The sequence below is a fragment of the Elephas maximus genome, chromosome 3, assembly GCF_024166365.1.
Source record: "Elephas maximus indicus isolate mEleMax1 chromosome 3, mEleMax1 primary haplotype, whole genome shotgun sequence".
NCBI lineage: Eukaryota > Metazoa > Chordata > Mammalia > Proboscidea > Elephantidae > Elephas > Elephas maximus.
This window is the reverse complement of record NC_064821.1, coordinates 213,588,990-213,611,191: the sequence shown is the minus strand read 5'-3', so window position 1 is coordinate 213,611,191 and position 22,202 is coordinate 213,588,990. Positions and strand designations below refer to the sequence as shown.

General features: G+C 40.6%; 1 protein-coding gene across 1 annotated transcript in view; it reads left to right on the top strand.

The window, feature by feature from the left end:
* Nucleotides 1-19,025, top strand: part of NTMT2 (N-terminal Xaa-Pro-Lys N-methyltransferase 2) — a 29,127-nt gene extending 10,102 nt beyond the window's left edge. Inside the window, exons 2-4 of the mRNA XM_049875726.1 lie at nucleotides 10,793-10,968; nucleotides 17,774-18,023; nucleotides 18,754-19,025. Coding sequence (XP_049731683.1) covers nucleotides 10,793-10,968; nucleotides 17,774-18,023; nucleotides 18,754-19,025 — 698 coding nt within the window. The remainder of the gene's footprint in view (nucleotides 1-10,792; nucleotides 10,969-17,773; nucleotides 18,024-18,753) is intronic.
* Nucleotides 19,026-22,202: the final 3,177 nt, after the last annotated feature.

Sequence of the window (22,202 nt, the reverse complement as noted above, 5' to 3'; positions counted from 1 at the left end):
CAAGAAATAAGAACCATATTATATCAAGAATTAGTAGACTGTTTTAGACTACTCCAGGTTTCACAGAGATATTACAGTCCTACAAGAACAAGCTACTAGATCTATTTCTGAAGTATAAAGGTACAGACTGGCCATTATCCGAGTCAACTTTCAACATAGCAGGAGCTATCAGCAGAGGAGAACCTGGGGCTGGCCATGACACCTCATATATCTTTGTAGTGAAATACTCCTGTCAATTAGGTGAAAATGAGAACTCAAGCCCATAACCATAAAAGCCCACCTATTGATTTTTGACCCCTGCTGAGCTTCGCATTCACTTGTGGTCTAAATGTTGCTGGCATAATGGACCATTCTCATTTCCAGATTAAGGGTTTTAATAGACTCCACCAACTAGTTGACTTAAGAAGGTGATGATGAGTGTGGCTGGTTTGCTGCTTTGGTTGGATCAAGGAAAGTACTGGGCTGTGGCTTACCAGTGAGTCCAGAGCAGCATTCAACTGCTGGGCAGGCTCTGGAAGCTGTGATTTCCTAGCCTGGTTTTCTGAGGTATCCAGAAGAATTTGGACTAATCATGTTCTTGGAATAGTGATGCCTGATATTTGTCATCCCCTGTAGAATTTATAAGCATTCATTGAACAACCTGCTGTGGTGGCATAGTGATTAAGAGCTCGGCTGCCAACCAAAAAAAGTCAGCAGTTCAAATCCACCAGCCATTCCTTGGGAACCTATGGGGCAGTTCTTCTCTGTCCTATAGGGTTGCTATGAGTCAGAATTGACTCAATGGCAACGGGTTTGGCTTGGTTTTGCTGTGACACAGCACTTATCCATGCTGCTCAACGCTTGTTGGATCAGTGGCTGCCAAAGTTTTTGAACATGAGGACCATTCTTTTAAGGCTGTGTTTTCTCAACCAGTAGCTAATTTGAGTGTAAAATGGCAAAAAGCTTCTGTATATTTATTAATACTTTAAAAAAATTGTAGTTTTATTAAAAATCTACATATATAGTTAATACCTATGGAAGATATAGTATACAATGCTGTTAGTCTTCAGAAAGTGATGTACATGGAAACTGATTCATATATCATTTTCAGCAAATTCATGATTCTTCAGGCTCAAAAGATTGGCTCCAAGGTCTGCAAGTTGGAAATGCTAATATAACTCCATAGATAGAACATAGTTATAATAATAAAAGTGGTGCTCACTGGATTTTTAACTTTTAGAATGAAAATTTGGGACTATGTAATTGTGTTCCCTTCAGAGCCAAGTAGCACACTAGTCCAATATCACAATCTCAGTGTTACCTGAAAATTAAATTTTCCTCATTAAGATTGAATGGATTTTCTTTTTTTTTATATTCCTGCTACTCAAAATTATGTCATGTTTTGGTTGCTTTATTTTCTGATTGTATCATTTTTGTACCATTTTATGTTTTTCCTGAGCTTTCAAACTATTATTTTTGGTGGTTGAGATAAAAAAAAAAAACACTGAAAAATACCTTCTTTAGAATATCTCTAATTACTCTTTGCTTTTTATCTACTCTCTGTATTGCCTGGAATCCATTTCATGCCATCCCTTGAGTTATTTGAAGCCTGTGTCTTCTGTTGTAATAAAAACTAATTTCTTTCTAGATCTGATAAATAGCTGTCATCTTTATTGGATCCCTGGGTTACTTTCATCCCACATCTTCTCTTTATTTTAACTCTCATTGGGCTGGAATGTAGCTTCAAGATACTCTGAAGAGTGAATCCATGGGAGGTAAATATTCTAAGTCCTTTCTTCTTTGAAAGGATCATGATTTTATCCTTAAAATTTGATTGACAGTTTTCCTGGGCATTGAATTTTAGATTCAAAATAATTTTCCCTCAGAATGCTGAAGGCAGTACAATTGTTTTCTAGTCTTGTTGACGAGATCTGTGATATAAGCCTGGTTCTAGTTTTTTGAAGGTAGGGTTACCAGATAAAATATAGAGTGCCCAATTAAATTTGAATTTCAGATAAACTCTGAGTAATTTATTAGCATAAGTATGTCCCCAAGTGTACTTATACTATAGCGTATAGTATACGTATAGTGTGTTAGCCTCCAGAACAGTAGTTGCAGAATAGTATTTGGAAAATATGGCATTGGTGATAGAAATGGCACTGGAGATCACATGATAGAATTTTGCAAAACCAATGACTTATTCACTGCAAATACCATTTTTTTTTATTAAATTTTATTGAGCTTCAAGTGAACGTTTACAAATCAGGTCAAATTGTCACATATAAGTTTATATACACCTTACTCCGTACTCCCACTTGCTCTCCCCCTAATGAGTCAGCCCTTCCAGTCTCTCCTTTTGTGACAATTTTGCCAGCTTCCAACTCTCTCTATCCTCCCATCCCCCCTCCAGACAGGAGATGCCAACACGGTCTCAAGTGTCCACCTGATATAATTAGCTCACTCTTCATCAGCATCTCTCTCCTACCCACTGTCCAGTCCCTTTCATGTCTGATGAGTTGTCTTTGGGAATGGTTCCTGTCCTGGGCCAACAGAAGGTTTGGGGACCATGACCGCCGGGATTCCTCTAGTCTCAGTGAGACCATTAAGTATGGTCTTTTTGTGAGAATTTGGGGTCTGCATCCCACTGATCTGCTCCCTCAGGGGTTCTCTGTTGTGTTCCCTGTCAGGGCAGTCATCGATTGTGGCCGGGCACCAACTAGTTCTTCTGGTCTCAGGATGATGTAGGTCTCTGGTTCATGTGGCCCTTTCTGTCTCTTGGGCTCTTAGTTATCGTGTGACCTTGGTGTTCTTCATTTTCCTTTGCTCCAGGTGGGTTGAGACCAATTGATGCATCTTAGATGGCCGCTTGTTAGCATTTAAGACCCCAGATGCCACATTTCAAAGTGTGATGCAGAATGTTTTCATAATAGAATCATCTTGCCAATTGACTTAGAAGTCCCCTTAAATCATGGTCCCCAAACCCCCGCCCTTGCTCCACTGACCTTTGAAGCATTCAGTTTATCCTGGAAACTTCTTTGCTCTTGGTCCAGTCCAGTTGAGCTGACCTTCCCTGTATTGAGTATTGTCCTTCCCTTCACTTAAGCAGTTCTTATCTACTAATTAATCAGTAAAAAACCCTCTCCCCCTCTCCCTCCCTCCCCCCCTCGTAACCACAAAAGTATATGTTCTTCTCAGTTTATACTATTTCTCAAGATCTTATAATAGTGGTCTTATACAATATTTGTCCTTTTGCCTCTGACTAATTTTGCTCAGCATAATGCCTTCCAGGTTCCTTCATGTTATGAAATGTTTCACAGATTCGTCACTGTTCTTTATCGATGCGTAGTATTCCATTGTGTGAATATACCATGATTTATTTAACCATTCATCCGTTGATGGACACCTTGGTTGCTTCCAGCTTTTTGCTATTGTAAACAGAGCTGCAATAAACATGGGTGTGCATATATCTGTTTGTGTGAAGGATCTTATTTCTCTAGGGTATATTCCGAGGAGTGGGATTTCTGGGTTGTATGGTAGTTCCATTTCTAACTGTTTAGGATAACGCCAGATAGATTTCCAAAGTGGTTGTAACATTTTACATTCCCACCAGCAGTGTATAAGAGTTCCAATCTCTCCGCAGCCTCTTCAACATTTATTATTTTGTGTTTTTTGGATTAATGCCAGCCTTGTTGGAGTGAGATGGAATCTCATCGTAGTTTTAATTAGCATTTCTCTAATGGCTAATGATCGTGAGCATTTTCTCATGTGTCTGTTCGCTGCCTGAATATCTTCTTCAGTGAAGTGTGTGTTCATATCCTTCGCCCACTTCTTGATTGGGTTGTTTGTCTTTTTGTGACTGAGTTTTGACAGAATCATATAGATTTTAGAGATCAGGCGCTGGTCGGAGATGTCATAGCTGAAAATTCTTTCCCAATCTGTAGGTGGTCTTTTTACTCTTTTGGTGAAGTCTTTAGATGAGCATAGGTGTTTGATTTTTAGGAGCTCCCAGTTATCTGGTTTCTCTTTGTCATTATTGGGAATGTTTTGTATTCTGTTTATGCCTTGTATTAGGGCTCCTAAGGTTGTCCCTATTTTTTCTTCCATGATCTTTATCGTTTTAGTCTTTGTGTTTAGGTCTTTGATCCACTTGGAGTTAGTTTTTGTGCATGGTGTGAGGTATGGGTCCTGTTTGATTCTTTTGCAAATGGATATCCAGTTATGCCAGCACCATTTGTTAAAAAGACTATCTTTTCCCCAATTAACTGACACTGGGCCTTTGTCAAATATCAGCTGCTCATATGTGGATGGATTTATATCTGGGTTCTCAGTTCTGTTCCACTGGTCTATGTGTCTGTTGTTGTACCAGTACCAGGCTGTTTTGACTACGGTGGCTGTATAATAGGTTCTGAAATCAGGTAGAGTGAGGCCTCCCACTTTCTTCTTCTTTTTCAGTAATGCTTTGCTTATCCGAGGCTTCTTTCCCTTCCATATGAAGTTGGTGATTTGTTTCTCTATCACCTTAAAAAATGACATTGGAATTTGGATCGGCAGTGCATTGTATGTATAGATGGCTTTTGGTAGAATAGACATTTTTACTATGTTAAGTCTTCCTATCCATGAGCAAGGTATGTTTTTCCACTTAAGTATGTCCTTTTTAATTTCTTGTAGTAGTGCTTTGTAGTTTTCTTTGTATAAGTCTTTTACATCTTTGGTAAGATTTATTTTTAAGTATTTTATCTTCTTGGGGGCTACTGTGAATGGTATTGATTTGGTTATTTCCTCTTCGGTGTTCTTTTTGTTGATGTAGAGGAATCTAAGTGATTTTTGTATGTTTACCTTATAACCTGAGACTGCCAAACTCTTCTATTAGTTTCAGTAGTTTTATGAAGGATTCCTTGGGGTTTTCTGTGTATAAGATCATGTCATCTGCAAACAGAGATAATTTTACTTCCTCCTTGCCAATCCGGATGCCCTTTATTTCTTTGTCTAGCCTAATTGCTCTGGCTAGGACTTCTAGCACAATGTTGAATAAGAGCGGTGATAAAGGGCATCCTTGTCTGGTTCCCGTTCTCAAGGGAAATGCTTTCAGGCTCTCTCCATTTAGGGTGATGTTGGCTGTTGGCTTTGTATAGATGCCCTTTAGCAAATACCGTTTTTAAACAACATAAACAGCAGCTACACACCTGGACCTCATCCGATGGAAAACACAGGAATCAAATTCACTACGTCTATTGAAGAGGACTGTAGAAAACTCAGTATCACCTGTCAGAACGAGGCCAGGGGCCGACTGTGGAACAGACCATCAATTGCTCATATGCAAGTTCAAACTGAAGGTGAAGAAAGCTAGAGAACTAAAAAATGACCTTGAGCATATCCCATCTGAATTTGGAGACCATCTCAAGAACAAATGTGACAAATTGAACAGTAATGACTGAAGACCACATGAGTTATGGGACCACATCAAGGACATCATACAGGAAGAAAGCAAAAGTTCATTGAAAAGACAGGAAAGAAAGAAAAGACCAAAATGGATGTCAGTACAGACTCTGAAACTTGCTCTTGAATGTAGAGTAGCTAAAGCAAATGGAAATGATGACGTAAAACAGTTGAACAGAAGATTTCAAAGGGCGGTCCTAGAAGACAAAGTCAAATATTATAATGAAATGTGCAAAGACCTGGAGTTAGAAAACCAAAAAGGAACAACATGCTTAGCATTACTCAAGCTGAAAGAACTGAAGTAATCAAGCCTCGAGTTGCAATTTTGAAGGATTCTATGGGAAAAATCTTGAAAGATGCAAGAAAAGCAGATAGATGGAATACATAGTCCGTATGCCAAAAATAATTGGTCAACGTTCAGCCATTTCAGGAGATATCATATGATAAAGAACCAATGATAGGGGAGGAAGAAGTCCAAGCTGCACTGGAGGTATTGGTGAAAAACAAGGCTCAACAAATAGATGCAGTGCTGGAGCTGCTCACTCTCTATGCCAAGAAATTTGGACAACAGCTACCTGGCCAAATGACTGAAAGAGATCCATATTTGTGCCCGTCCCAAAGAAAAGTGATCTAATAGAATGTAGAAATTATCAAACAATACCATAAATATCACAAGTAAAATTTTGCTGAAGATAGTTCAAGAGGTTGCAGCAGTACATCTACAGGGAACTGCCAGAAATTCAAGCTGGATTCAGAAGAGGATGTGGAACGAGGAATCTGATGTCACAAGTACCTTCGCTGAAAGCAAAGAATACCAGAAAGATGTTTACCTGTGTTTTATTGACTATGCAAAGGCATTTGACTGTGTGGATCACAACAAATTACGGATAACGTTACAAAGAATGGGAATTCCAGAACACTTAATTGTGCTCATGTGGAACCTGTATGTAGATCAAAAGGTAGTCATTTGAACAGAGAAAGGGAATACTTCATGGTTTATAATCACAAAAGAGTGCATCAGAGATGCATCCTTTCACCATACTTATTCAAACTGTTTGCTGAGCAAATAATCTGAGAAGCCTGGACTATATGAAGAAGAACATGGCATCAGGATTGGAGGAAGACTCAATAACAACCTGCGATATGCAGATGACACAACCTTGCTTGCTGAAAGCAAAGAGGACTTGAAGTACTTACTGAGGAAAATCAGACTACAGCCTTCAGTATGGTTTACGCCTCAACATAAAGAAAACAAAATCCTCACAACTGAACCAATAAGCAACATCATGATAAATGGACAAAAGATTGACTTTGTCATAGCTTTCATTTAACTTGGATCCACAATCAACACAATGGAAGCAGCAGTCAAAAATCAAAAGATGCATTTCATTGGGCAAATCTTCGGCAAAAGACCTCTTTAAAGTGCTGCAAAGCAAAGTTGACGCTTTGAGCATAAGGTGTGCCTGATCCAAGCCATATTTTCAGTTGTGTTATATGAGTTTGAAAGCTGGACAAAGAATAAAGAACACAATGAAGAAGAATTGATGCCTTTGAATTATGGTGTTGGCCAAGAATATTGAATGTACGGTGGACTGCCAGAAGAATGAACAAGTTTGTCTTGGAAGAAATACAGCCAGAGTGCTCCTTGGAAGCAAGAATGGCGAGAATTTGTCTTGTGTACTTTGGACGTGTTGTAAAGAGAGACCAGTCCCTGGAGAAAGACATTATGCTTGGTAAACTAGAGAGTCAGTGAAAAAGAGGAAGGTCCTTATTTAGGTGGATTGCCACAGTGGCTGCAACAATGGGCTCAAACATAACAACGATTGTGAGGATGGTGCAGGACCAGGCAGTGTTTCATTCTGTTGTACATAGGGTCGCTATGAGTTGGGACTGACTCAACAACATCTGACAACGATGACAGCATAATACTCACACTAATAAGTTATTCTTTAAATATCTATTTTTATTTGTTAAATCTGACAACCCTATTTAAAGGTCAAACACTTCCTTTCCTCCTCTAAAGGACTTTAAAATCTTCTCATTGCGCTTGTGTTTTGTAATTTCCTAAGGATATGTGTAAGCGTGGCTTTTATTTATTTTTTAATGCATGCTGCTCAACACTTGTTGATCTTACAGTTCCTTTTCAGCTCTGAGAAATTTTCTTCTATTATTTCTTTAATAATTTTTCACCCCTTTTTCTCATCTCTTCCTCTTTGAATCCTTTAGTTAGCTTAATGTTGCACCTCTTGAATTAACTCTCCAAAGTTTTAGTCCTTTCACTCTTATTTTCCATATCTACCTTTTTTTGTTTTATGTTTTTGTAAATTCACTTAACTTTATTCCAAAGTTTCTGATAATCATACCTTTAATTTCTAAGAATGCTTCCTTATTCTTTTAATTATTATTTTCTTGGCATTTTACCTTTGATTTATGAATTCATTAGTACTTATATCTCTCTAAGGATATATGAGTTCTGTTTTGTTTTGTTTTAAATTCTCACCCATCTTCTGAATTATTTCTATTTCCTTAGGGGTCAGTTTTGATTGTTTACCTTGAATTTTTTCTTTCAGGCTGCTGTTTTCCCCTCATGTGTTTGAAGATAATTGTTTGTCCATATTAAGAAATGAAGGAAAGAGCCAATGATTCTAGGTAATGAGAAAGTTTCCTCTGTTGTGTACCTTTCTTCTGAGCAAAAAAGGATGACAAGAAGCTCCACATATGCAGGTAGACCTTACCAGGCTCTGATGAGTATGAGCAGTTGAGGGGCTTGGAGTCCTCTATATGCCAGAAGGAGTGGTTTTCTGGGATCCCAACATTGACCCTTCTATAATTCTCCTCAGACACTTTGTTTAAATTTCTCAGAGAAGAAACTCCTCTCCCTCTCACCTAGCTAGGATTACTACTGTATTGTCCGCTGCTTTTTTTTTTTTTTTTACCCAAGGAGGGTAATTTTACCCTCAGTTGGTTGTTCTGTAGACAGACTTTTGATTAACTCTCTTAGTTTTTGGCCCCTGTTCTCATTCCTACACTTCTACCTGTTGGCTCTGAGTGTGGAAAGTAACTGCCTCCTGGAAGTATTCTAGCATGCAGCTTCTTCACCTTTGTTCCATATGCTTCTTTTTGTCTTCCAGAAGTTTGTTGAAATCACAAATCCATTGGTAATCGTCTCTCATTTTTTTCACTGTTACGCATTTAGCCTATTATGATAATTTTCAGGGAGAGAGGGAAGACAAATGCATGTGTTCGGTATTTGACCTTGAACCAGATGTTCCTTCCCTTCCTTCACTTTCTATCTTTCCCCCTGAATGTTCTCTAATGAAAATATTTTTATCTGAATCATACCTTTTGGTTTACAGAACATATTTAAATGCATTCTTTTATTTACTCCTCAGAAGTTGGAACACAAGTTTTGTAAACGGAAATGTCCTAAAACAATATGTCAGTGTTTCTATTAGGTGCTGTTGAGTTAGTTCATACCCATACTGACCCTATGCATAACAAAATGAAACACTGCCCTGTCCTGCACCATCCTCATAATTGTTGCTACGCTTGAGGCCATTGTCATAGCCACTGTGTCAATCCACCTCATCCAGGGTCTTCCTCTTTTTTGCTGACCTTCCACTTTACCAAGTATGGTGTCCTTCTCCAGGGACTGGTCCCTCCTGATAACATGTCCAAAGTATGTGAGATGTAGTCTTGTCATCCTCGCTTCTAAGGAGCATTCTGGCTGTACTTCTTCCAAGATAGATTTGTTCGTTCTTCTGGCAGTCCATGGTATACTCAATATTCTTCACCAACACCAGAACTCAAAGGCAATTATTCTTCTTCAGTCTTCCTTATTCATTGGGTTTCTGAAATAATGAAATGACATACTATTTGTGAATATACCTAGTACACTACCTGGTACAAAATAGCTGCTCAATAAATATTATCTCTTTGTTTTGTTGTTTTGTGCCATCGATTCCAACTCATTGTGATCACATAGGACAGAGTAGAACTGCCCCATAGAATTTCCTAGACTGTAATCCTTATGGGAGCAGGTCACCAGGTCTTTTCTCCCACAGAGCAGCTGGTGAGTTCAAACTGTTGACCTTTGGGTTAGTAGCCAAGTGCTTAACCATTGTGTCACCAGGGCTCTTTTCTCTTTGTAGTAGTTACCTAGTACTGCTGCAACACAAATACTGCAAGTGGTTGACTTTAATTACAGAAGTTCATTTTCTCACAGTCTGAAGGCTAAAAGTCCATATAAGGGTCTAGACCATGTCAGTTCCTTCTTTGTTGGTTGCCTCAGTGCTTACTTGGCTCTTGGTGACCCTCCCACGGCATCTGTCTACACCAGTATATGTTCCCATCTGGGTCTAATTTGCTCTTTTTAGAACTCAGAAGTGATTATTAGGCTTTGATTTAGGACACACTCTACACTGGTATGGTCTCATTAACATGACAAGAAAACCCTATTTCCAAACAGGATTACATCCACAGCTATAAAAACAAACAAACAAAAACATTGTTGTCTCATAGCGACACTACAGGACGGAGTAGAACTGCCTTATAGGGTTTCAAAGGAGCATCTGGTGGATTCGAACTGCTGACTTTCTGCTTAGCAGCTGTAGCTCTTAACCAGTGTGCCACCAAGGCTTCAACTCATTGCCATCAAGTAGATTCTGACTCATAGTGACCCTATAGGACAGAGTAGAACTGCCCCATTGGGTTTCCAAGGAGCAGCTGGAGATTCAAACTGCTGACCTTTTGGTTAGCAGCTGTAGCACCTAACCACTGTACCACCAGGGCTCCTCCACAGCTATAGGGGTTAGGATTCCAACATATATTTTGGAAGGACACAATTCAGTCCATAATACTCTCTTTATTATTTTATTTACAGAAGATAGAGCTCAAGTACATTTTTGTGAAGTTAGTACAAAGAGATATTTGGGTATGTGTTTCTTGAGGAAGAGATGAAAAAATATCTACCCCAGTCTAGCTTGTAATTAAAAATAAGGATTAATGAGAAAATTCTCATAAAATATTTGAAGCTTGAAGATAAATCTCATCAAATCGTTGGTGTTCTTTATTCCATTGTAGCGAAAAGCATTAAACTTTGTATTCTGCAATGATAAACTACAGGTTTATTAAACTATACAGTTATTAAATGGTAGAACTGACACATAATTGTGATTTATAGATGTGATCCTTGAAAACCAAAGGAGTTAGGAAGTTTTCCCAAGATTACATAGCAAGTTAGTTATGATTTCAAACCCAATGCTCTTTTCTCCATAGCACAACTTACGGACTTCTAGCAGGAAATTCAATGCGAGCTAAGACTGAGCTTGTTCTGACGTATGAATATTAATAAATGTTAATAATATTTCATTTGCAGTGAAACTGTATGCTTTGACAAGCCAAGTTATCGACGGTGAAATGCAGTTCTATGCCAGAGCTAAACTTTTCTACCAAGAAGTACCGGCCACAGAAGAGGGTATGATGGGAAGTTTTATTGAACTCTCAAACCCAGATGTCCAGGCCTCTCAGGAATTTCTTAGGAAATTTGTTGGGGTGAGTTATCCAACTGCAGCTTGATAAGGATGCAAAGTCCTTGCAAACATTGAGTTCACATATTTCTGTGTCATTGTCACTTAAGTCAGGTTAAAGTCATATGGCTCAGCCAAGGGTGCATGTAGCCTGAAAGCCTGCTTTAAGGTGTTCAGAAAGGATAGGCCACTGTTGATTTATCCCACTTGGCATTTTGCCTTCCTATGACCAACTAATCTCACACTCACTCGCAGTACTGATATTGCACTTTGGGGATTAAGAAGACATTTCTTTTAGAGTCTCACAGATGAACAGTTGACACCCAGATGACTGACGAAGGATCATGCTATCTGTGATCTTGGGATTATTTATTGATTCTCTGCAATGAAAATTAGTCTAGTAAGGAAATGCATGCTGATGTTTGGTTTAAAAATAAGCACAGTAGGATCCCTTTATGTAATTTTATACATAGTTTAGAATTTACCTTGATCTTAATTTATTTTTTTTTAAAAGGGACTTAAGAAGAATATGATCCCTTTTTGGCTGGGAGAACTCCCACTTTTTTTCCTTTCATGCCACGTAGACAAAGATAGTATAGTGTAGAGGCCAAAACCTCGGGCTCAAGAGTTCCACCATGTAACGTGTGAGCGACCTTGGGCGTGTTACTTAACTTCATAGGAGAACGTGAGGATCAAACGAGATGATACATGTCAAGCGCTCGCTTTTAGTGTACTTAAAAAAGAAAAAAACCAAACCCAGTGCCGTCGAGTCGATTCCGACTCATAGCGTACTTAAGTGCCCCCAAGTCTAATATAGTGCTACTAGTAGCAATAACAGGGTTTAATATAATGTGTTTAGTATATTTTGAAGCACTTCATTTAGTTGTTAAAAATAGCCTTAACACACACAACAAAACTGCTGTCAGACCTACTGAAGATGTAAAGTTCTAATTGGCAAACAGGTTTTGTTCCAATTCATTTGTTTGGACTTTAGAGCTAATTTTATTCTGACAAAAGATACATTATTGGGGAAGGGGCTAGGCTGTCAACCTCCTTAGAAGCATAATACTAAGAACACACCTCGTGTGGAGCTGAGGACTGCTTCACATTCAGCCTCCCTGGTTCGCCATGTACCTGAGCCCAGAGGCTGGCAGCAGAGAAGATGGATCAGAGCAGAGAAGATGGATCAGATAGGGCACCCGCTGGAGCACAAGTTTCTGGACTTCATCTACACCATAAAGGACTTGGAGTGTAGAGATGATGGCCATGGCTGTTTGTACGTGTAGGTCGTTTACCATGACTATTTCTAAATCAGTGTTACTGACAAATTCACTGCATGCCTATTCCGAGACGGCCAGTCACTTTGCTAAACACTTTAGAAACATTTATCTTGTTTTCTAAGTACTGTTATTAGCCTTGTTTTCACAGTTTTGGAGATGAGGCTTGAAGAGGTAAATAAGTTGTCAAGGTCACACAGCTGGTAAAAGACAGAGCTGGGACTTAGGCCCAGCCAGCTCTGTGTGACACCAAACTCCTTGCTCTTAACCATGACTGACTTTTTTCCATTTGTCTCATGTAGCAGAAAAATCCCTGCTTTTCTTTTTTTTGCGGGGAGGGGGTGGACCATCGACTTCAGCTCTCCTCCAGTCTGGCGCAGAGCGATCCCTCCGGCTTGCCTCATGGTGAGGCTGGCTCTGATCGATTAGCATTTCAGAAGCGTAGTAATTCAGCTGTCTTGTCACTCCCAGTGGAATGGAAGCTGACCGCAGGGATGCGGGTCAGACAGAGCCCATATGGACTCCCACAGACCTGGGAAAGGAAACAGCCTTGTCCTTGCATATTTAAGTTGGAAAAGGGGCAGCATGTTCTTTTCAAACAAGTGTTTGGAGTTGTTTTAGTGGACAAGGCTCACTGTGAAGCTGTGACCTCTAAATAAGCACAAACACCACAGTCCTTTTTAAGGAATGATATTTTGGTAATTTGACCTTAATAACCTGCTAAATTAGTATTCAGGTCAAGTACAAGGAGCTAGGGAATATGAGTATCTGACATGATTTATTCTTATGTCAACTGGGAAAAGGCAGATTGTTTAAACTTTTGCATTCCTTTCAACACTTAGTGACATGGGACAATGGGAAACGGTGTTTAAAGTTGTTGCAAATGCGTTTACTTTAGCAAAGAAACAAATGGTACCAAGATGATGTCAATGGCATAGCTGATAACTTCTCAATTTCAGCTTCCTAGTGGAGAAAAAAAAAAAAAAAAAAAATTTTTTTTTTTTTTTAGTGGAGGTAAGGAAGTCCCTGAGTGGTGCAAACAGTTAAGCACTCGACTACTAACTGAAAGGTTCGTGGTTTGAACTCACCCAGAAGCACCTCAGAAGACAGGCCTAGCAACCTGCTTCGGAAAGATGGCAGCCTTGAAAACCCTACGGAGCAGTTCTACCCTGTACACATGGGGTCTCCAGGAGTCCAAATCGACACCATGGCAACTAAGAACAACAGTGAGAGAAAGTAGTGACATAAAAAGTAGTCAGTATTTGATGGTTTTTTTTTTTAACCTTTCTCAGAGATTGGATGACTAAAAAATCTGGGTCTAACTTGTTACGTTTCATGATTATGATATGATGTCATGAAGCACTTTCATTGCAGTTTTAGACTCCACTGGATGAACTCAAAATAATGTTCTTTAAAACAATGTATATAGACAGAGTAAAGATGGAAATGAAATTTCTAAGAGTCTTTTAACTATTTTACGTGAATGAGTATGTAAGAAGATAATAAATTAAAATGAGAATAAACTTTTTTTTTTTTAAATCACACATGGTGTGCAGTTCTGGTCACATTCATGAAGGGCATCAGATTTCAATACAATCACAACCATAATGTCCTTGAGGCAGGAGATGGTGTCACTGGGGTCAGTCTTTAAATATCCCTTCTCAGAGTAGCTGCGTGTGAATGAGAGACAGAGAAAGAGCTTTGGTGCCAGAAGATTGGGGGGGGGGGGCGGTGGGGAAGGGGGACAACCACGCAGAGGGAAATGGAGTAGAGGAACTAGAGGCAGAGCTTAGACACCATAGGGTTTGAGGCACCTTTAGTATTTGTAAATGGCCACTGTTTCAAAAATATCTATAGTCAAATATCACACAACTAAATTGGTGAAAAGTACAAATCAGAGAGGGAGAATTTTCAAGGGAATTCTATTTCCTTATCTGAAAAGGCAGGAGAATTAGACTTGAGTGATTTAAAAACTTTGGTTTGTGGTTCTGTAGGGTTTTGCTCAAGGGCTTCCGGGAGAATTATGGGAAGGCTGAGTGGGTGAAGCCTGGTCTCATTTTAACCAGAGCAGCTCCACATTTGTCTGTTTATTGAGAAAAAGGAGTTTAGGGGTTATAACCTTGAGCTCCTCTGGTTTGGATCTCTGAGATCTCCTTGTTTTATTCTCCCACGGCTCTACTGCTAAGACCACTTGCTGCAAAAATGAGAGCAACTTGCCTGACAGAGGCTCTTAGGGGAAAGCAATGATGAGAAAGTAGTAATGGGTAGTGCAAATGGTTGACTTACTCAGCTGCTAACCAGAAGGTTGGAAGTTGAGGTCTACCCGGAGGAGCTTTAGAAGAATGGCTTAGAGACCTAATTCCAAAAAATCACCCACTCAAGGCCCTATGTAGATGTGTGGCTAATTGCCTCCATGAACAACTGCCTCCTTTGTCATGAGATTAGAAAAACTGGATGGTGCCTGGCTATCATTACTGGACATTTTGATCAAAGATTCTATAGAATAATTTTGATCAAAAGGGGGAAAATGCAGAATAGGATTTCAAATTCTCATGGACTCCAGACTTCCTGGAGCCATAAGGTTGGATGAATCCCTGAAACTATTATCCTGAGATAATCTTTAAACCTTAAACCAAAAAATATCCTCTGAAGTCTTCTTAAAGCCAAAAAATAGTTTAGCTTAACTAGTAAAAAACATCTGCCTCGAGCATTATGCTCTTTTAAGAACTATCTATATGGAGCCCTGCTGCCACAGTGGTTGCTAACCAAAATGTCGGCAGTTTGAATCCACCAGTCGCTCCTAGGAAGCCCTATGGCGCAGTTCTACTCTGTCCTGTAGTGTCGCTATGAGTCAGAATCAACTCGACAGCAGTAGGTTTTTGTTTTTAATATGGGATGAAATTGATAACAGCAACTTGAAAGATTAGATAGCAGTGAATTTATGTTAATGGGGGAGGAACAACTCAGAATAGGAGGGTGAGAATGGGTGCATAACTTCAAGAATGTAATCAATATCATTAAATAGTACGTATAGAAACTGTTGAATTGGTGCATCTTTTGCTTTATATATTCTCAGCAACAACAAAGTTAAAAAAAAAAAAAAAGAAGAGAGCCTTGTATAGCACATTTCTTCTCTCACACAGGGAGTGGCCATGAGTTGGAGCTGACTCAGCACAACTGGTAAAGGTAAAATGATAAGACAAATTTGCAGTGAGAATCTCTAATTGAGCACACGTATTTCTAGCAAAATCGTTTCTAGTAGCTTAAAATAATTTCCCTATACTTTCCTCCAATCTTGTTTATGTTATATATTTACTTAGGCTATGCTTTTTTTTTTTACTTATGCTTTTTTTTTTTTTTACTGTCTTTACAACATAACCCTTTAGCCTAAGCCTTTTTCTGAACTGGCTTAGTTTAAATTATGTACTTGAATGAATGAGGGTGGCAGCATAGTGTTAGTAGGAATGGCAAACACATGGCACAAGTTACCATTGCTCCCCCTTCCCGTAGCCAAGGCAGACATCACTCATTAATCACAGACCTCTTTCCTGCTGAGCTTCAACACTTCAATATTAGACGTATATACTTCCAGTGAATCGGAGTTGTCCCTGGAGGTAACACCCCTAATGTAGACTTGGCTTTGAGTTCAAACAGTCCTGTGTTCAAATCCTGGCTCTGTCATTAAAACCCACTGCACCGAGTCCATTCTGACTTACGCTGAGTGACCCTGTAGGACAGAGGAGAACTGCCCAAGAGTTTCAACGGAGCGGCTGGTGGATTCAAACAGTTGACCTTTTGGTTAGCAGCCAAACACTTAACCACTGCGCCACCAGGGCTCCAGCTCTGTCATTAGCTGTGTGATACTGGAAACCTGAATTTCTTCATCTCCAAATGGAGCTAATAATCATTGCCTTGTAGAGTTGTTTTGATTATAATAGTTATTATGGATGTAAAGATCTTGGCACATAGAAGTACTTAGTAAATTATTATTATTCTACTTGAAGCTACAACTGCTTTACTTTCTGTGTCCATTTTACCTTTCTGGCCGTAAGGAAGGCTCTTTCGGTGGACTGGAAAGCAGCTTTTCTGATGTTTCCCTGAGCTCATACTTCACCTTTAATCTGTAGCCCAATGTGTTTTTTTAATCTTCAGTTCCTGAGAATCAAGAGCAGGCTTTCTCCTTAATATCTTGATTGGCAACTTCAAGCATCTTTTTACTGTAATTTCTAGCACAAAACCTATTCAGCAGCCATCCCAACTATGACCAAATAATTTAGACCAGCTGAATCTTCATAAATCAGAAAGTATTTTACTCTATAGAAGCAAGTTTGACAAAGTTTCCCTTGGCTGATTCATCTCCTCTTCCCCCTCCCTACCCGTTAATGTAACGCACAGACCTACTTTAAAATAAAAAATCAGTTTTAAGGATTTTGTGCCCAGTAAATCATGTAGTGTTTCTGGGACAAAAGCAAAAATAGATTTTTAGCACGAAAGAAGACTTTGCTGGAACCAATCTTTACTCACTAAGAAAGTTCTGTGTGCCATGAGGGCTGGGTTTGAAATAAAACCTTGACCTGAGAATGGGGCAGTTAGCATTCCCTCAGCTCAGGTTCTAAAATTTACCATCCACACAAGAAGAGTAGATCGTTCAGTGTCTCTAAAATCAGTTTTTGAAAAATTATAATTTCAGTCATCCACTATGCATTAAAATGTTTCCACTGAATGATTTTCAAAGTAATTTTAAAACTCAGAAAGTCTATCATTACTCTTTTTTTTTTTTTTTCATAGTTATAACCTACAGAGTAGGTCCATTTAGCTGTGGGTTCAACACAGATTCATGGTCACCAAAGCTCTTATCTTCATAGGGCTGTTGATGGCCCATTTTTTGTGGGAGAAAATTACCAAGTTTTCAAACCTAAGATTTTACTTTTAAAAATTGTATTTTTCAATTCTTTTAAAGATCTATATATGGAGAAAATAATGTAAAACTGGGAATGATTGGAGATTTCGAAACAGGTAATTGAATCCTTTACCCTGTTGGCGTAGTGGTTAAGTGCTACAGCTGCTAACCAAGAGGTCAGCAGTTCGAATCCACTAGGCGCTCCTTGGAAACTCTATCGGGCAGTTCTACTCTGTCCTATAGGGTCGCTATGAGTCGGAATCGACTCAACAGCAGTGGGTTTGGTTTGATATACCTTGAATGGAAAGCCTGGTGGTATAGTGGTTAAGTGCTACTGCGGCTAACCAAAAGTTTGGCAGTTCAGATCCACCAGGGGCTCCTGGGAAACCCTATGGGAAGTTCTACTCTGTCGTATAGGGTCGCTATGAGTTGGAATCGACTTGAGGACAACGGGTTTGATTTCATACCTTGATTATATTAGTGATAACACCGTGTTCACATTTGTCGAAACTCATTGAATTGTACACTTAAGATGGTGTATCTCATTGTGTGGAAACTGACCTCAGTAAAGTTGATTTAAAAGTTAATTGGAGTGGCCAGGGTGCAGGCTGGGTATCTGTACTTGGAGTATTCCACAAGGTCCCTTTCTGCAGGGGCCGGGGAAAGCTGGAACAGACTGTGCCTTGGACTGCGGCTCTGGGATTGGAAGGGTCAGCAAGCATGTCTTACTGCCGGTTTTCAGCAGTGTGGAACTCGTGGACATGATGGAGCCTTTCCTCCTGGAAGCTCAGAATTACCTGCAAGTCAAAGGGGACAAGGTAGAAAGTTACCACTGCTACAGCCTGCAGGAATTCACGCCCCCAGTCAGGAGATATGATGTCATCTGGATTCAGTGGGTCTCCGGTTAGTTCTCCCTGGCATTGCATCTGCCCTTCTCCCTTCCCAGCAGGACAAAACAATGCATGGGGCTAATTTGAGGATTCCTGGAACGGGAGAGAGAACTGAAAGGGAGATTTAGCTGCAGTTGTGCTTAGAGCAGTTAACCTTAAGTATCACGTAAGCTCTTAAAAAGCTCTGATTGTCCAGATGTTTCTCCCAAATTCCTCTGTACAAGCCGGGCAATTTCCACCCTTAGAAAGGGAGTGCCTCGAATCAATCTAAATCCTAGATGAAACCTAAATCCCTGAAAAAATTAAAAATGGGGCCCAAAAATGTTAATTCCCAGGAAATGAGACAGCAGTGAATTAGATATTGGTCTGGGTGTGTGTGTGTGTGTGTGTGTGTGTACACGTGTGTACAGAAGGCAGAGAAGAATGAGGATAGGGCTGGGTCTTCTGGGGACACGGAAGGGGCATCCCATAGGGTGGGCAATAATTTAATCTCATGCCTGTGAGGTAGGCAATCCATACAGTATAATACCTATTTTATAGATGGGAGACTGAGCCCCCTAAAAGAAGTATCTTCTTATTGACATTCGAACTAAAACAACGCCGGCTATTAAATAATTCATGAATGAGTGAATGAATGGTCTCGATTATTCCTCCTGATTCTTAGCCCTGTGTTCTTTCCTACTCACCTCCCTCTCTACCCACGATTTCACCCTGTCTCTCCACCTACCTGGCCCCACATGTAGGGTACCTGACAGATAAGGACCTTCTTGCATTTCTGTCCCGGTGCCGAGATGGCCTGAAAGAAAACGGTGTCATCATACTGAAGGACAATGTGGCGCTGGAGGGCTGTGTCTTCGACCTCTCTGACAGCAGCGTGACTCGGGACATGGACATCCTCCAGAGCCTCATTAGGAAGAGTGGGCTGGTCGTGTCGGGCCAGGAGAAGCAGGAGGGTTTTCCCGAGCATTGCATCCCGGTGTGGATGTTCGCCCTGCACAGCAATGGACACCCCTAGCCTGCGCTGGGAATGGCCTGCTGGACTGCGCACTGGTGCCTGGTGACCAAGGTGCTTTCCTTCATGGTGCCCTTGTAACTGTGAGGGGGATGGAGAGAAAGGATGCCCTGCATGTCTGGAAATGATCGCTGGTGTACAAGTTTTCGTGAACGATACAAGTACACGCACACTGGATTTTCTGAAACAAGAGGCCAGTGAAACATCAGAGAAAAATGCTTTAAGCGCTTGAATACACCTAAACTGTACAAGTGGCACAAAGACAGAGAAGGGAGCAACGCGCACAAATTCTAAACTGCCTTGGTTCCTGAAGATATGCATTATATAGTGGTCCAGGATGGGTGAGGGAAGCCTCAAACCTCTTCACCTTCTCCCCTTCCCCTGCCCTCCCAGCAGCTACCTTCGGGATAACCACTTCTCTTGGATAAAAACATCCCTTCAGTTAAGAGGGCACTAGTCTAAATAATCGTAGGAAAACAAGACCATTACTGAATTTTGGCTTTAGCCTTTCTCTTGGCAGAAAAAGTAGATGATTTCACTTTCTATTTTGGGTCAGTATCATTACCCAGTGATGTAATGTAGATGTAATTTGATAACAGAACTCTGGGTTTCAGTGTTGAGAAAGTGTGTCCTTTCAGGAGAAAATGTACCCCTGAAATTTCAGCCTTGAACATATAAGCAAATGTCACCAATAATTTAATTGTAGCCATTGGCTTCCAACACTGCTTGCTTCGTTGCTGCTGCCCGTTTCCTTGATTAATATGAGTGTACAGTGGGAAGAGAAGTAGCAAAGGAAATGGACAGGGAAATGATAAACCTGAAAATTGAAGCAGCTGGATTAATTTATGGCATGGGTTTAATTAAAAATAATTGAAACCTTTTAAAAACAAAAATATAATTCAATTGTTATTGTCAGTATGTTTAAATGTAACTGCTGTTGTCTCCAATTTCTTCATGTTGAGAAACACGTGTGCTTTGTTATACATGTTGAGTCTTCTATGAAATGCAAAGAATCAAATGCAGTAAAGAACGGGTACACTATCTCCATAAAAATCAAGTTTTCCAGTCTTAACTCTAACTAAGGAAGAGAATGATTATAAAATGTAGCATAACTTTGGTAGCTTCATTTATTGTGTTGGAAAATTACATCCAGCACACCCACCTTACCTCCACTGACTTCCAGCAGCTATATGGTCCAACGGTTAGAACCATTGGTGGGCAAGCCAGAGACGAGAATTAAATTAAACGGTGAACAGATCAAATAGGGCAAAACAAATGTACTCTTGCCTTTACCATCTGTGAGCTTTGGGACAAAATGGTGGAATCTTCTTTTTAGGTCTATCCCAGAAATTTTCTTTTATACTAGTACGTTTCATTCTCTTGACTTTCTGCTTTGCCAGTATCCAGACACTGATTTACACGATTGTCAATTTTCTCTCCTCCTGGGTTTCTGAGCTTATGGAAGAGATAACAGAATTGTCTGGTGGATATAAATATGACCTTCAACTCAGCGGGGTCTTTGAGGCTGATCAACAGCCCCTTTTCTCTTCCTAAGTCAAGTCCTGTACCATTCCCCTTAGAAAATTTTCAGATCTTTATTGCTCTAAACAGGTTCCCAACTCCCCACCTATCTTTAATTTAACTGAGAAAATAGAAGTTAGGGAGCACATTGCATGAATCGTCAGCCCCCACCCCCACTGTTAGCAGCAGGTCCAATGTAAAGGAAAGAGGAGACGGAGAGGAGAGTCAGTCAGCCATCGGCCGGATAATGGAGCCTAAAAGGTCATGTTAAGGTTCAGAGAAGTTATTCAAAGAACTAGGAGGCAGTTCTTGAAGAGTGCAAGTGGGGGACAAAGTTTTCTTGCCTTGGGAGTGAAGTCATATACACTGTGGAAATGAAGACATTTTGAGTGAGACTTACTCCGGCCATCTTCAGTCTAATTCTGTAAGCTGAAAACACTGCTGATGTTTATCAACACATCCAGAAGAAGGTGGCTGGGAGGTTTACCCAGGGTTTGACAGGTATGGCGCACGCCCTGGGCGCAGCTTGAAGGGAGGGAAGGCACCAATGAGCAGTGTCTATTGGCCCATCGCAGTTTCCACCACCAGCTGTGAGAGATCCTTCAGCATTTTAAAACTAATTGCTATAGGTGCTGTTTTCCACAGACACACTGCTGGTCACCCCGGTAAGCGACAGCCTGCATTAATCCCCAAACACTGGTTCATAGTCCTGCTGCCTCAGAGTCACCTGGAGGAACTTTTACAAAAGAGAGATTCCCAGGCTCCATCTCCATGAGAGTCTGGATCTGTGACTGTGATCAGATAATTTGTATTTTTTAAGAGGTCTCAAATTGATTTCTGATCATTCATTTTGTTTGAGGACCTGAAGGGAAAAGGTGTGGAGATGGACTCAGCCATAGAAGGATAAGGTGCAGCAGGCAGGAGTGTGGGCCAGTCTCAGGGAGATAGCTGAATGATTAAATGCGCTTCTCCAGCCCAGTGCCGGTCTTTCTAAAATACGAATCTGACCATACAAACCTTAGATGACTCCCCAGCACCTACAGGGTGAACCCCCTGTCTTCAGCATGGCCTGTAGCCCTGGCTTCCCTCTCCCCAGCACCTACAGGGTGAACCCGCTGTCTTCAGCATGGCCTGTGGCCCTGGCTTCCCTCTCCCCAGCACCTACAGGGTGAACCCCCTGTCTTCAGCATGGCCTGTAGCCCTGGCTTCCCTCTCCTCATCATCTACAGGGTGAGCCCACTGTCTTCAGCATGGCCTGTAGCCCTGGCTCCCCTCTCCCCAGCACCTACAGGGTGAACACGCTGTCTTCAGCATGGCCTGTAGCCCTGGCTTCCCTCTCCCCAGCACCTACAGGGTGAACACGCTCTCTTTAGCATGGCCTGTAGCCCTGGCTTCCCTCCCAGCCTTGTTTCTGCCACATTCCCTGCCGCTGTACTTAAATGTTTGTAGTTCCCTAAAGGAGTCATGACTGGTGACACAGCGTATTTATAGATATTACTTTCATAACCTGGGACATCTTTCGTTCTTTTTCGTCTGGCTCAGAATGCTTAGATGTCACTGACCTCAGGAAAGCTTCCCTCGATCCTGGTGCAGGGTTAGGTATCCCCACTACGTGCTACTCTCACATCCTCTACTAACATATCACAACCCTCATCCCAT